Raw genomic sequence first — 16,872 nt, forward strand, 5'->3', positions numbered from 1 at the left:
GGGAATTAGCCTGCACCTGCCTGTGGTCAGCTGACCGGAAGAGGCAGGGCCTTGGGCGCACACAAACCCCAGGGCTGAGACTAGAAGGGAGTTCTCTGTCAGCAGCCAAGGGGGGAGGAGCTCTCTTAGAGAAAGCTAAATGGAGATGTTTGACTGCCTGTTCTGCTTCTGATAGGATTAAGAGGCTTCAGGGGCTCACCAGGGACCCTGGCCTGCAAGGCATTTAGTGCTAGGGTAGAGCTTTAATGCTTTTAAAGGGACAGAGCACACCCTGCACTGCTTCTATTATGTTATAGCCCAGGGGCTCATATTTTGATTTCTGTTTGTAAACTGGTGGATTGGGCTGAGGCTACTGGGGAAGGAGGAGGTCTCAATGGGGGCCCACTAGTGTGGGGACCCCAGCGCCAGGGGCGCAGTGACAAAGGGGGTGAACAGACCCCAGCGCCAGGGGGCGCAGAGAGAGAGAGAGACAGGGCTGTGGAGAGCCCAGCGGTGACCTGAGGCCAAGTTTAACTAAGGCCTCGGAGGGTCAACATGTGAATGCCATCCACGAGGCTTGGGGCATGGTAAAGGGGTGGTTTGGAGCCATGCATCTAGCCCATAAGGCTGAGGGTGTCCTGTGGCAGGAGAGGAAAAGGGTGCCTGTTGGGCAAGATTGGCATGGTCATGGAGCCCTAAGGCCATCACGGCCATCCCGTGACACCCACCTATAGCAGTTTCCCCTGCAGAGGAACTAGCACTGCAGTAGGCTTCCTACTGTTCATGCAGGCATTGTCCTTTTGTGCAACTAGCTCTGCAGTAAGCACTCATAATTCCTGCTTCCCTGAGCCAGCTCTCCTTCACCTTCCTCCCTTGCAGGACTGTCCCTGGGCTCATTCTCCCTTAAAGTAACAGAAAGTCCCAAGCTCTCTGTTGCAGAGCAGGACAACCCAAAATATAATAAATAACTCTCCAGTTGTAAAACAATAATATGCATATTGATCATTTTTCAGAGCAGAAAAAACTATTGCAGGCACTCTGCCAGGACTAGCACTGATAGCACAAGTGGGCAGGTGTGAAGACATGGTACTTTAAAATATTCCAGCAAAAGATGGTGGATGTTTAGAAAATGATAGAAATTTGAGATGCAACTAAATGCGAGCAAGTGAAAGATGTGAAGTTTATCATACTGAATGAATATGCTAGACATCAAGAAAAGTTTTTCCCCAAACACAGATTGAACTGCAAAGGACAGCACAAGAAAATCACAATATATAACTGTGTGTGTGTGTGTAACTATTTTCTTGTGCTGTCCTCTGTAGTGCACCATGGGATATATATATAACGGGTTAGATATATACACACACTATTTTCTATATATAATAACATCAAAATATTAATAGTTATACACACACACAACTATTATTAATTCAGTGTTATATTTTAATATATATAACCTGTGTGTGTGTGTGTATAACATAGAATTAATATTGTTTATGTGAATTTGCAAAGGGAATATGGGTATTAAAAATGTAAACAAAGAAAATAAAATGTGTTTTTTGGCTGTATATCTGTCAGTAAATCAGACACTGTGACTTCTGTCAAACATGCTTAAAAATTAAGGAATCCCCAATCAGTCCCTGCTGTCGCTACAATCGTGTTACCGTTGTCATAATCCATGCAGGCAGTCGCAAAGGATGATCCCGTAGTGGAGAGCAGATCAGTCACTGCTGCTGCTGCCCTGCAAATGGTGATAGCACTGCTTGACTACTCCTCATTGGGCAGGCTATCAGAGAGCCAACTGCTCTTTCTGGCTTACTTCTCGTTGAAGTAGGGAAGAGAGGACAGAGCACTCTGGGATACTGAGGATTCGGAGGGACCTATCAATATGTTCTATTTCTTAGTGATCAGCCACTTTTATGGCAGATCAGCCATATTTTTTGAATGACAAATGGCAGGAATGTTTAAAGTTGCTTTTGTCAAGCTAAAACAGCTGATATGGCACAACAAATGTAACATGTCTCAGGCCTTAATCTACGTGAGTATCAGCCTGCCATGTTTGATGCTTTTTTTTTAAGTTACAGTCCCAGTGTTGGTAGGCCACTGTATTAGTTCAAAATTGTTTCCTAAAGGGACATGAGTCTTGAAGCAGTGGATCCAAGCAAGATCAAAGGTAGGTTTAGGCAAGTAATAACAGAAATATTATTGCAGTCTGCCTGCCAAACCACAGTTAATGATGAATATGCCACTTCAGGAAGCTTGGGAAGAAGGGCAGTAGTCTTTGGGAATTTGCCAAAAGACCATCTCACCTCTTTTTACACAAAGAACATAGGCAATTCACATTAAAGAAGAGAAAATAACATTAATAACAGCCCTACCCTGAGGAGAGCTTTTTACCCAGTAACAGAAATGATTACAAATGCATGAAACCCATTAAAGGCTATGGTATTGGCTTTCACTGAGAAATACTGAGGCACTACAGTGATAGAGGACAGTAAGATAGGATAAACGCCATATGTTTATACTCTAGATGACTATGCCAGTCATTTCACTCTTCATTTGATCTGATATTAGAAAGTTGTCAATTCTCCAAAGTCACTAGTGTTGCTGGGAAAGCTTATCAAAAATGGCAGGACCCCATGCCAAACTATGCCTTGTAAACATTTCTAATCATAATTTTTGAGCCCTTTAAAGCAACCAGTATGTCTCTAAAATTCTAAAAACCCAGATAAAAGGTAGACTTTTGGAAACTACTTTAGATGTTTCTAAACATCTAAAGTAGTTTCTACTTTAGATGTTTCTGGGTGCCACACTTCAAGAAGGATGCGGATAACCTGGAGAGGGTCGCCACTCGTATGGTTAAGGGCCTGAAGACCAAGCCCTACGAGGAGAGTCTAGAGAAACTGGACCTTTTCAGCCTCCACAAGAGAAGGTTGAGAGGTGACCTTGTGGCTCCCTATAAGTTCATCACGGGAGCACAGAAGGGAATTGGTGAGTATTTATTCACCAAGGCGCCCCCGGGGGTTACAAGAAATAATGGCCACAAGCTAGCAGAGAGCAGATTTAGATTGGACATTAGGAAGAACTTCTTCACAGTTAGAGTGGCCAAGGTCTGGAACGGGCTCCCAAGGGAGGTGGTGCTCTCCCCTACCCTGGGGGTCTTCAAGAGGAGGTTAGATGAGTATCTAGCTGGGGTCATCTAGACCCAGCATTCTTTCCTGCATATGCAGGGGGTCGGACTCGATGATCTATTGAGGTCCCTTCTGACCCTAACATCTATGAATCTATGAATCTATGTCATGGGGACATAAGAAAATTGCTGTATAGACACACTGAGGGCATATCAATGTAGTCTAATAATTGGAATTAGAACTTCTGCTTTGTTCACATTATCTTCCAAAAGAGATGTAGCGTACCTACCCTCGGACAGCAATAGCTAGCCAATAAGCACACCTGAAAGGCTCATCTTATTAGCATGCACTGAGGCATTGCATCCATTTTGGGATGTAGCATGCCCTCCCTAGTGTGATCCTCAAGCAATGTAGGTATGCTCTACTCTTTCAGCATAAAAGCCTTTATTTTCTCGTATCTGCTTGTATATTTCCTTCAATACCAAAATTAGAAACAACTTGTATTGTTGATAAGTGTTACCAGAGTAAGTTGTACTTGTCTCTCTCTTGATCTGAGGTAATAAAAAGATGCATTTCATCCCTTTCCAACCCTTGAAGATATCATGTCACGTTTTGAGATGTAACTGTCGTATGCCTTAATCTTGCTTGATCATCACACCTTGAACCACTCCCATCTAGAAACAGAGAGAGAGAGTACACACTCTGGATTCTGATCTTTCATATGCTGATGTAAATGAGTATAACTCTGTTGAATCTTGGCTGATATCCCTCAGGTGGGGGTCTAGCGTACAGGTAGGTTCATTTAGAATCAGTCCCAGAATGTAGTTCTGTGATGCTGCTTTATATGTGAGGTCAGAATGAACAGAAGGAAATAAAAACCTGTGACTGGAGGGAAGGGAAAGCAGTGGGGAGGGGACTCTTGGACCATAAAGCCCAATCCTGTTTTTCTCAAGGATTCCCCAAAATTGCCACTTCTATTAAAAGTGAATAAAGGCTTTAATAACAAACATTATCAAAACGTTCTTAGTCAGACACAAAATAATACATCCTGGGCACATCTACATGTTCATTAATGAGTAGTAGTTACTGTGCATTTAGTTTAGTGCTTAATTAATGAAGTACTAACTAAATGCGCAGTAATCAAAATTACTGCTCAGTAGCATCAGCAAATGCCTTTTTTGTGATGCTACTGTGCAGTAGCCTAATAATACTGCACAGTAGCATATTAGCACTGTTAGCTACTGTGCAGTGTTATTAGGCTACTGCGCATTAAGTGTCTTGTGTAGATGCACCCCCGGACACCTTTTTAAAAAGTACTATCTCTTCATACACATTTGCCTAGAAATATGTTAATTTATAGCCCATCTGTTTCTGCTTATTGCCAATTTGAATGTGTACTTCTCTATGTGATGTAACTAGCTGTTGTGGAGATGAGCATGGTGTCACAAAAGACATATGTAAATAAATAAACACAGAAAGAACTAATTGTCATATGAGTATTTTTGTGATTTTTTTTTAAATGAGAAAAAAGCAGGTACTATGTAAGAATTGTTTCTAAATACAGTGCTTTTCAAAGCTTCCCTTGAGGCCTCAGCAGCTCTTTCTAACAATTACCTTCTCTGACGCCATTTAGTTGATGTTTTTTTTCATTCATTAGTTTTTCCTTTTATTCTTACCTAGATGATCCTAGAGGCAAACACCAAAAAAAAATTGAAAGCAAAACTCAGAATTACCTTAATCTGTATGCTGTAGATGGGCTAAGGACCTTGTGTATTGCCAAGAGAGTAAGTAAATGCAGTATCTTAGTTTGCTTTTAAGTCATGTATTGACACATCTTTTCATTTCAGTAGATTACTAATGCTATTTGTCACGATTTTTCTTTATTTATAACTTTTTCATTTTACTCAGTAATCAATTAATGTTTCTGCATCTCTCTGTATGTGTGCTTACATTTCTATTTTAAATAGGTTCTCAGCAAAGATGAATATGCTTGTTGGTTAAAAAATCATTTGGAAGCAGAATCTTGTATTGAAAACCGTGAAGAGCTACTGTTTCAATCAGCCCTTCATATAGAAAAGAATCTGCATCTGCTAGGTAATGACATGAGAACTGAATGTGAAATTACAGTATGTTAACAATTCTCAAAGCTTGAGTTCAAACCTCTGCTCTTTCTTTTTAAATATTTTGTATTGATATAGAAATTGATGGACTTTATCATGGGCTTTCTCATAATGCTGGCTCTTACAGCATTACAAAACAGTGGGATAATAATTAACATAAGAGGCATATCATGTTTGCCTTGCCCAGCTCACTGTTTGATCCCTGATAGGATACCAGTAAAGTCAATGGAATGATACCAGGGAAGAATTGTCTTCAGTGGGATCTAATGACCTGAGTAAGATAACCAGGATATAGTCTAAATTGCCTATGAAATTTCATTATTTAATGCAGCTTTAAAATACCAGGGATTTTCCAGGGCTACTCTGGCAACAGACAGTTTGACAACATGAGCCTTAGAGACTGTATTGATGACAGACATCATGGTCCAATAGACTGAGACTGATTGCAAGTCTGGGAGGTAGGCACTCAGTTTATTCTAAGCTCTCCAGGATAAACTTGTGTGAGCTTATGAAAGCCATTTAGGATTGTCAATCTTCTCTACGTTGTGTATAACACTGTTCATTTGAAGTCACTGATAAAACTTCCAGTGACTTAAATGGGAGCAGAGTTAGGGTCATGCCTTAAGTATTCTGGACAACCTGCATTGAAACCCGTCTAGGAGAATTATCCCACAAACATTTAGGCCCACACTTTTTTCAGAAGTAGCGATTGGTAATATTTTTGTTGTACCAACTGTGTAGTTATAAGAGAGGTCAGAAAAGTTCTCAGGCACAAAATGTCCTCCTTTAGGCCTGGGAAAGAGACTGATACAGCCTAAGCCAAATTGCAGCTAAAACTATGACTTGTGTACAGGGATTCTGGTTTTCTCTGATTTAAAAAAATCCCCAATTTTCAGTTTTAAAAAAGTAACCCCAAATCCACATTTTTCTATGTTTAAAATGAAACACCACTATATTTATATCTATATATAAGCAGTGTTTCATTTAAATCATGGAAATATGTGGATTTGGGGTTACTTTTTTTTTAACCAAAACTGGGGATTTTTTAAATCAGAGAAAACCAGGATCCCTGCGTCATGTTTAACTTTATGACAAAAAAATATGACTTGAAAAAGGGGAAAGAGGCAATAATGCTTTATGGAGCAGATTTCTTCCGATAACTTCTCTTTCTTCCACAGGTTCTACCTTGTATTAAGCTCAGATATCAGTTTCTTTCCCAGACTGCGGGAAGGGCATTTTGTGCCCAAAAGATTTCCTAACATCTCTTTCAACCATATATTTTGGGCCAGAAGACATTACCAAGCAAATCTCGTTTCTCACATATCCCTCAGACTGTCATGGCTACAGCACTATATCTCTTAATTTTTGCATATATAAGTTTTCTGCTGAGTTCAGCCACACAGCTCAAATATCTTAAGTTAAGCATATATGTGTAAGCATGTATGTGTAAGTAAAATCAGGATCTACGTGTTCTGTAAAAAGAGGATAATAATACATCATAGGGATGCAGTTAAAACCTTTCCATACAAATCCATTCACATTTGCATTCACATAAGCAGTCCAAGTGTTAAGTCTTCTTATTTATATTTATTTACTTAAAGTATATGTCCCAAGTGCCTGTGTTCAGCAAATTATAAATATCCATTATTCCCTCAAGCAGTGAGTTTGTGTCTTTGGCAAATGTAAATGGGATAATGTTAATATTTTAAATAATTTAAAAACATTTCAACTGTTGACTCTGGGTGCCCACATAGATGCTAATAATCATATAGAAGGAAGAGGCCCTGCTGGAAGGTTCCTGATCCATTACTGGTGGCGGGAATCCCCTCTTGATCCAAACCCATTAGAGAGCATGGGTCTCTAGTCATCTTGCCCTCTTCTCTCCTATGTTCTAAGAAAGTCAGAACAAGATCTCCTATGGGTGGAACTAGCCTCTGTCACAACTAGATCTCCTGTGCTCTGGGACTATCAGTAGCTTCCCCCAGCAAGGGCTCGGTAAAGTCATAGAGGTAGCAAAGCAGAAAGAGCAAACAAGGGAACTGGGGAGGGTCTCAGGGGGCCCTTGTACACGTTATGCGTTGCCTAGATACCTGTCACAAAATGGTGGCAAAAACTGACGTTTCACTAGCTTAGTTGCATGTGCAAATACACGTTGATGTCTTCTTATCATAGTAAATTTTGATTTATTGTGGTAAATTAAACCACCTCTGACATATTTTATTTTTAGCATGGCCAATTGTTCCAGGAGAATTATTTTTACTGTGGTAGTTCTGCAGAGTGTATTCTCGCACATAGTCGAAACCAGCATTTTCCCTGTTCTGCCACAATTTGTCCACCAGGTGCCGCTTGGGTTCATTCAGAAATCCATGCAATTTCTGTTGCAATGCAGCCACTACACACCAGGTGGAATGGATGCAAATTTTTAGGGGTCAGGCAATTCAAGAATCAGGTTAATTAAAAATACTTCTTGTTGGACTGAAACCTCTTCACATTTCCTGTTAGCACGCAACACTGGGGCACTGGGGGTGATTTTGGGGGTTCCCACCCAGGGGACCACCAAGGTCCCAGCAGGACCAACCTTTTGCCAAGTGCCTCTTTGAAAGCAAAAAAAAAATTCTCTCAGCTCTAGACAACATTTCTCCCTCACTGATTGTAGGTAGGGTATCCCACAGCCTCCCTACAATGTTGGCTTTCTTCGCAAGCATCCGAAGTCGCTTCGCCCAGCAGCCAACAATTTCTTTTAGTTTTCAAATTAGGGGCTCCCCTGGCCACCCCAACAGTTCCCCAAGTGATGGAAGGCAAAGGTAGGCACCCCCACCCCCCACTTCATGGCACTGTTGGGGGAAGCACACAGCACTGGGGCACTTGGGGGATTTTGGGGGGTCCCAGCAGGAGACAAGACCCTCCCCCCACCCCGCTTCTAGGCATGCAGTAATTTATGTAGGGTGTCCTAAACTCTCTAAACTTTGGGTACCAGTGATGCCAGCAGACTCTTCTATTTATTTATTTATTTATTTATTTATTAAGGATTTGAACTCTGGATATTGTTGTTTATTTGTTAGCTGATTGACTGTTTATCTCAGCCTCCTGCTTTCCTTCTCCCCTACAGCGCCTCTGCTGCTAAAAAGCTCTCTTGGTCTTACTTACATTTGTTAGACTGGATGAGTTGTTTGCCCGTTAAGCTGGCTTATTGTTTCCAAAAACAGATTAAAGACACGATTATGACATGGGAGTTTTGAATAGCCCACATGCTTATTTAACTTCAATGTATTTGATTTGTTCCTGTGTTCAGGTGCAACTGGCGTTGAAGACCGTTTACAGGAGGGCGTCCCAGAAACCATCGCGAACTTACGCAAAGCTGGGCTGCAGATTTGGGTCCTCACTGGAGACAAGCAAGAAACAGCTATTAATATTGCTTATGCTTGCAAGCTATTAGATCATGATGAAGAAATCATCACTTTGAATGCTGAATCACCAGTAAGCAGATCGTTGCCAGATGGTTCAGAGCAGTGTAGCAGTCTAGTTGTGAACCACTTTTCCTGCGATTTTGACAGATTCAGCTTAAAGTTGTACTGCTTTTTTCCTTCTTTTTAGTTTTTTAAAAATTTCTTTCTACTTAATCCATATTTTATAATTAGGGTTTGTACATCACTTTTTTTATTAATTATTTATGTCCCTAGGTATAAGCACGGTGTATCATAATACTGTTTAAGCTTGCATACACCTATGCATTTAAGATGTGCAGCTGTATAGAAAGATACCAGTGTAATAGAAAATAATATAATATGAATCCCCGCAGTATAATGTGACTCCATTTCGATAGCATACATGTATAATATAGTACATACCTAGTAAGGTAAAGTCCAGGACCCAACATTTCCTATTTCTTATTGACATTAACTGAACATATAAAAACAATCTATTAATACAAATTAAAAATAGTGAATACCTATTGAGAATAAATATGTATTTTAAAGTTATGGGGTTTTAATACTAGTTAATTCAATAATTTATATTATGCTGAGTGATTTTTTTTCATCTGGAGGCAATCTATGAATTTTGATGAAAAAATAACCACAGCTATGGTCAAGAATAAAAAGGTTCCTCACAGAACTTTGCTAATGCTTTTTAATTATCTCCTGTCCCTGGGCTCAGTTTATCTCCAACTGACAACTGCGAAGATTTTACTGATCAAGTCAAACAGAAGGAACAAGATTGTTAACTCTGACATTATATATTACAGTGCTATAATGAGCCGTCAAATCAGAACTAAAGTGGTAGACGGGCAGTATCCAACTGCAATCCCTTTTTAAAACAAAGAAAAGATAACAGTGTTTTGCCTTCCTGATTGTAATCAGTTAACTGACAAATGGATTTCCTCTGATCTCACTTCTTTTATTCTGTTAACTTGGAACATATTTTCGACAAGACCGGTGGCATCGTGGCTTAAATATTCGAATACAAGCAATAAAGTCTTTTAATTGAGTTTGGTTAGGAGATAGACTTTAAATACAGTTAAATAACCTTTAATTAGCATTTAACAATACAAAATTAACAATCTGATTTGATTTGTAGGCATTTACGTGATGTTCATCACCAGAGTTAACCCCGTACTGATCTTGTTTATATAATGTATCAATTTTCCTATTCTTAGAAAAAGCTGAAAGAAATTAGTTTAAATGCTTTACAAGTTAAATAGAAATTAAAATTACTTTTAGTGTATTCATAGAAGGTGGTATATTCTGCCACAAGAATTGAGTATGTTTAGAAAGAATTAAGGAGGAGAGATTAAAATAAATTAAATCTTTTACAGTGCAGTCAATATATCAGAATCCTATCATTCCTCTTTTCTAAAGCAACAACAGATGTAATTTATTGTGTTTACTCAATGATTATAGCAATAACTTCCACTCCAACATGTTTATTTTTATTTTATTTTCAGGAAACATGTGCTATTTTGCTGGAACAGTGTTTGCATTGTGTAGAGTCAAAGTTTTCAAGCAATACAATAGACAACACTTCTGGAGATATGAAAATTGGGTTTGCTTCTTTCTGTCCACCATCATCTTCAGCACATTCCAAACTGGGACTAGTGATTGATGGGAAGACTCTAGCTTATGCCCTGGACAAAACACTGGAAAACAGATTTCTTTTGCTTGCCAAAAGATGTCGCTCAGTGCTGTGTTGTCGCTCTACCCCACTTCAAAAGAGCATGGTAGTGAAATTGGTTAGAGACAAACTCAAAGCAATGACATTGGCAATAGGTAAGTATCTTGATCTAAATGAGCCTGGTTTTATATACTCACCTCCTTGAAAAAGTTTTATTTTATTTTAATTTTTATTTCTGGCATGGTATGATATCTGAAGCACTTCAGAATTTTAGAAATCTCCCTATTTTCTTTCAAAATGTTTCTGTGATCTCAAGCTCATTTATTTCAAATGTAGAGCTTTCCAGTGCTTCTATGATTTCTTTTTGTAAAGAAAGCGCTGGCCTATGCTAAAAAATGTCTATTGTGTTCAGATACCATTATGAGGACCTGGCATAGTGCTGACCAAGGCTTTGCAGTCGACATACATTTTAGGACAAACTGTTCAGCATCATTTCAGCTAATCAACGTGAATCCCCAAAGTTCTGCATTTTTAGTCACAAGGCAATCACACAGAGCTGAGCATGAAACATCTTGTCTCCAGTGACTGCAAAGAAGTGGTTAGCATTACATCAGCCAACACAGCTCTACATGGTCATGTTCCATTGGTAATAGGGAGACTTTCAGTCATCCAGCAGTTAAACTCTTGAAGTGCCTACAGCGTTCCTGCACTTTAAAGTGAGAGAACTCTACTTCTTGCATAGCTCCCCTTTTCCTACTCTGCGGGTGTGTCTGTACAGTGGAAGATGTAATTGCAACACAACTTGATGTACCCGCACTATACAGGTGACAATAACAGTGAAGATATAGTAGCATGCATGGAACCCCTTCTTACATGCTAACATTACTAATTTTTACTGAAGTTGCTGCTGCATCTTCGCTGTTATTGTTATCTGTGGGCACATTTACACATGAAATTAATTTGACTGAATAAACTCCGGCACCATTCATGCCGGAGTTTATCGCCCCCAGGCGCAGCATTTACAGGGGGTCAGCCTGCAAACCTACAGCTCCTCTGACCCAGCTCAGCCTTTTGTGAAGGGGCTGGCTAGGGCACAAGGGTACTTCAGTGCAGGGCAGTTGTGCCCCAGCCACTCCCATCAGTGTCTACATGTGTGTTGTTATGCACTAAATAACACCACCATGTGATAGTACTTGTGTTAGGATATTATCTAATATGGTCGTGTAGGCGCTGATGTTTTACTGCAGAGCTAATTAGGAAACTCCACAGTAAATATCTCATGTAGATGCGCTCATTGTTACTTAAATTAGAGCTAGCACATATATACCAGCTTGGACTATAATCACACCTTCAACTTCAGTGTAGGTATACCTTAATGTCACAAGGTATGGTAATTTGGTTAAAAAAAATTGGAGGAGCCTTTTTAACTTGGGTTTCACTAACCCAGGGTTGTTAGCTGTGAAGACATGGCAATTTGGGTTTCAATTTGGTTTAGTAGCTTCAGTTAATAACTATAGGGGAGCCTGAACTGAACTGTATCTGCTTACCTGGCTTATAAACTTATACTGCCTAGTTTTTGTTGCTTTTTAAATTATTAGTTTATACAGATTAGACAACCTGAATTAAGAACTGATTTATTTTTGTCTTTTTTTCTAGACAAAGTTTAGGCTTCCCTATCCAGTGATCTATATCTAAATTTTCCTTTATATCAAATATTGGGTCCCTTCTTGCTTCCAGACTGTTATTCCATTATGGCATTAAAGTTTCTAGGCTATTGGGCATGGAAAGTTTAATATTGATGTATGATATTTGTGTTTTAGATCTCATTCAAAAGATCCATATGTACAGAATACTCCGTTTATCTTTTCTTGCCATGGTATAAAATATTTGAGACAGGCATACTGATATATGAAGGGCTTTGCTGGCCCTTCGTGGCTTTGGAACTGTAATTTTATGAAGAACAGGTGTTTCAAACCAGACCCCTATACCACCACCACCACCTCTCCCAAACTAACACTCTGTGGTCACTTGGTTTCCCTTCGCTTTTCAGCCATTAATCTTCCTTGCTTTAATTACAAATAATGTTGTATAATATTGTTACTAGGTGATGGAGCTAATGATGTTAGTATGATCCAAGTGGCTGATGTTGGTGTGGGGATCTCTGGTCCAGAGGGCATGCAGGTAAGGTTGTTCATTTACTAAAAAGTATTCTCAGGAAAAACTTGGACCAAAAATTTTCCATATGCCTGCTTGTATCCTCCCAGCCAGCTTGAACAAAGTGTCTCTTGACAGCCAGCCCAAGTAAGGAGGAAATTGCAAGCTGCCCTGAGGTGTATCAGTTGGACTTTGTAAAAATCACTTAAGCTTGGGTTTGAGCATATGTTTTTTCTCAAATCTATGATAAGTTTAAACATGTTATATTCACCTCATAAAACTCAAATTATAAGACGACTTTAAGCTACATTTTGCTTATTAAAGAAAATATTTATTGAATATTTTTAGAAGAAAAGTCTCTCCACTGTGTTATTTACATAGTAAATAAAGATTATATTTAACTTTCTCCTCTGCTTTTATTTTTCACATTACATTAACTGTTCTTGTAGCATTATCCTGTGGAATGGCTGTTCAGGTGTCTTTACCTACAGTGTTTAAGTCCCACAAAGCTTCATATAACGCTTGTACTTTAAGCCAACCTATTCAGACATTAAGTCTGTCTTATTCACAAGGCCAGCAGAGCCTGGACTGTTGGAATTAGTTTTTTGTGTGAGTAGCTACAGTGGGAGTCTAGGCAAATGCTTCTTTGAGGGGAACCTTCCTACATCTGGTTGATGTTCTATAGGATAGCCGAGGAGATTGGAAAGCCTTCTGAACTTGGTTATTGGTAGAGGCCCCCAGAACTCAGTGCTGCAGTTGTGGGGACTGAGTACATGGAAAAATTCATTCATTCTAACCATTATATGATGTGGAATGAAAATAACCTCCAGTGTAACAGATGCCTTGTCCTTAGCTGATTCCCCATAGATGCAGCATAGGGAGGCAGATTTTCATCAGGCAGTCCATTTAAAATGCTCTTGTTTTTGTGTTGATCAGCTTAGGAAGAAAGCTGCACCCTCTAGGACGTTAAGAGATTCCTGGGCAAATGTGTGCCCCTAGCCATGGTTTCTGATGGTCCTGTTGCCATACATGGCAATGACCACAAAAGGGGAAAGCTTGGGTTAAGAGTGAGGTAGCTAGAGGGTTTGGGGGGCAGGTTCTTTTTTTATTTCTTTGTTTGTTTGCTTTTTAAGTAATGTTCACACACAACAGGAAAGGTTTAGAGACCTTCCCCCATATCTTTATCCTAGAGTTGCAGAGAAAGGGTGCATGCCTTTGTACCATAAACAACTGTCAGAATCTTTTACATGCTAGTACTTCAAAGGAGTTGAGCATTTGGATGTCAGAATTGGCACAGTGACTGATTTACTTTCCTTCCATATCCTATGGGAGGAGCAACATACAGCATGAATCACTCCTATGCAAAAAGATGAAGAAGGGGAAATGAAAATGTAAAATTCAAGATGACATTTGGGGATGAAATAAACATGCAAATATAATTGGGTAAAACTATCTTTCCATTCCAAGCATCCAGTCAAAATAGAATTTTAAAAAACTCTCACAATGTGTTTTAGAAGAATGTAATGGAAACACAAAATTAAAAGAAATCAACAATTTTGCCTTGGCATTGCATTATAGTATAGAATGAGAGAATGTGCTGGAGACAAAAAAAAGATGTAATCAAACTGCTGTTTTACTTAAATATTTATAATAGATTCATGTTCTGGATGTTATATCTGTATCAGATAAATATTATGAACTGAAGGAAAATCCAAGCACCCAAGGAGTCCTGAGATTGATTAGCAAATGGCTAAAAAGAACTTAATATGATTGCAACATGTCTGTTGCCTAAATTAAATGTTTTATTATTTCTGCACTGTATTAAAGTTTAGTGTACCATCTTTTATAGACCTTTAGTTGGCAGAAGCACTTGTCACATTATCACATGAGTTTTGCCTTTTAGTCATTTGTAAAGAAAAGGATTTATGTGTAACTGAAAGGGGAAATGTTTCTTGTTTTAAAAAAGAAAAATAATTCTACAGTGTATGAAGAGAGCACTTCTCAGAAAAAGCAGAAGAAACCTAAATATTGAGAATGAAGACAAAAACAAAATATAGATTATATAGAATGTCACGAACCCATTGATATAAAAAGTTGTAAAGTACCTGAGAGAATTGCTTAGCTTATAACAAAGTCCTGAAGTCAACTGTATTCTGTCATTGATTTTAGCCGGTCAAAAACAGATATAATGTAGTGAATAATTTTGGTGATTTATACTATAGCAGTGATTTGGTAAGCTCTGACGTCTCAGAGAAACCTCTAAAAGACTTTCACATGGACAATTTAGATGGTTAAAATAGTCAGACAGTTTAGATGATTAAACACAAGCTTCCTCAAAATATTGAGTCATGGGGAGAAAGTGTCTTGGGCATGCTTTACACATCAGGATTATGATTAATAAAATAATTTATAACATTTTGCTCTTAATTGTGCATAGCATTATTTTACCCTTCATTTAAGTTCATCCTGAAAACTCACTTCTTCTACACAAGGATTTAATAACCCTATTTCACTCTTATTCTTGCAAAAATAAAAGCTTCACAGCAGTCAAACCATGTACATACACTTGGACTGAGCATCCATAAACCTCTACTATTGCACCCACACATACCTTCCTTCATTGGTTCCTCATCCGCAATGCAGACTATAATCTTAGAGGTAGATGTGTGTCATCCTCTGTGAAATACCCAGTTTGCTTCTTGGCACTATAAAATAATAATTACACTTGAAAAACACTGAGGACATAGAGAATCTAAGTCATCTTTCTCTTACATTGGAATACAATAGCTCCACTGACTTTCAATCAAGTTGCTCCTGCTTTATATTTATATCTGTTGAGAGGGTAGTCATTCAAGTCTATTGTCTGTATCACAAATGGCACTTAACAATTATTATTTCAACTCTTCTCTCTTTGAAGGCTGTGATGGCGAGTGACTTTGCAGTCCCCAGGTTCCGGCATTTGGAGAAGCTCTTGCTTGTTCATGGACATTGGTGTTATTCTCGCCTTGCTAACATGGTGCTGTACTTCTTCTACAAAAATGCAGTAAGTGTTTGATTTGGAAGTTTTGCGGCTGCTTTTGCTTCCAAGGTTTATTTTGTCTTAAGTGAGCATTAGGTCAGCCTTCAAATGGTTTATAAATAAGCTGCAAAGAAACCTACATAGTTGAAAGACAGCTGGCTGCCATTAACAGGAATAGGAGGCCCCACTCTGACAGTGAATGTGTTGCAGAATGTGCAAATTAAGTAACAGCAATAAGTGCTGTTCAACAAAAGTTTCTTTACTGAGCAATACTCCTTGCAACAAATGTAGACACAGTAGTCTTTAACACCAAGTTGACCCAAGACTGGTGGTCTAAAGTAGTAGTACATATGTTTTTCTCTTCCTAATCTTGTTCTTTAGCTACTTATACAAACCTTAAATTATCCTCAGTGATGTGAGAATTTGTTTCTTGCGTATTTATAAGACAAGACTCTGGCATTAGGGGTCTTTTGGCTTTCTCATTTTCTTCCCATAGGTAAATAAGCTGTGAAAGGAGCTTTTATAATTCATATCTGAGCCTATTATGGACCTAAATCTCCTTCCTGTTATGCCACTACCAGAAATTGTGCCACTAAAAATGCAGCTTTTCAGTCCTGCCTTTTAACTTATTTCAGCTCAGAAAAGTCTGCAGTACACACACACACACACACACACACACACACACACACACACACACACACACACACACTTTTATTAGTTTATAAGGTGCAAATCTACCCTGCCTTCTAGTAAACTCATTATACCAAGTTAAGGCAAGAGCCTGGAAGAGAAAGGGACGTACTCTGTGATGGCTTTTTTAGATGTCAAGTCATACCATGGTAATTGAAACTTGAATCACAATACAGCTGCTTCACATGGGGACAAGCTATCTTAATTTAACTTTTACATACAGCAGAATAAGATTGAGGACACAATTGATTGCTTGATTACTATAAAACACCTGGTGTATGGTGTAACCCTCCTTTTAACTCAATATAGTTTGTTCATCTGTCCATAAATACAAATAGTTCTAAAGTGATTAAAAGCTCTTTCAGCCAGGCAACTGCAGATTCCTTCAGCATGTAGAAATCAGTGGCTAACAGGAAGGCATAGTGGCTTTATATCAAAGCCAGTATGGCTAACCCTAACAAGAGTCTGGGGCATGAAAGAGTGGGATAGGGAGCAAGGCCAAGGGACACAGTAATCCAGCTGCTTTGAATGGTAATTTGGGAATAGACTACAAGGCAAATGAGGGTCTAACCCGGGGTGGGCAAAATACAGCCCGTGGACCGGATCCGGCCTGCCAAGCACTTCCCTCTGGCCCGCGGAGCCCCTTCAAAACCCAGGTAATGGCAGCTGC

The 16,872-nt window shown here is 39.0% G+C and overlaps 1 protein-coding gene across 2 annotated transcripts in view; it reads left to right on the top strand.

Annotated features, from left to right (window-relative positions):
• The window catches only part of ATP10A (ATPase phospholipid transporting 10A (putative)), a 170,909-nt gene that overhangs the window by 146,203 nt on the left and 7,834 nt on the right, over nt 1–16,872 (top strand). For both annotated transcript variants that reach the window (XM_025195615.1, XM_006017071.3), the window contains 6 exons: nt 4,791–4,894; nt 5,078–5,204; nt 8,523–8,707; nt 10,173–10,494; nt 12,444–12,520; nt 15,411–15,536. In XM_025195615.1, coding sequence (XP_025051400.1) covers nt 4,791–4,894; nt 5,078–5,204; nt 8,523–8,707; nt 10,173–10,494; nt 12,444–12,520; nt 15,411–15,536 — 941 coding nt within the window. The remainder of the gene's footprint in view (nt 1–4,790; nt 4,895–5,077; nt 5,205–8,522; nt 8,708–10,172; nt 10,495–12,443; nt 12,521–15,410; nt 15,537–16,872) is intronic.

The sequence above is a fragment of the Alligator sinensis genome, unplaced genomic scaffold (assembly GCF_000455745.1).
Source record: "Alligator sinensis unplaced genomic scaffold, ASM45574v1 scaffold144_2, whole genome shotgun sequence".
Taxonomy (NCBI): domain Eukaryota; kingdom Metazoa; phylum Chordata; order Crocodylia; family Alligatoridae; genus Alligator; species Alligator sinensis.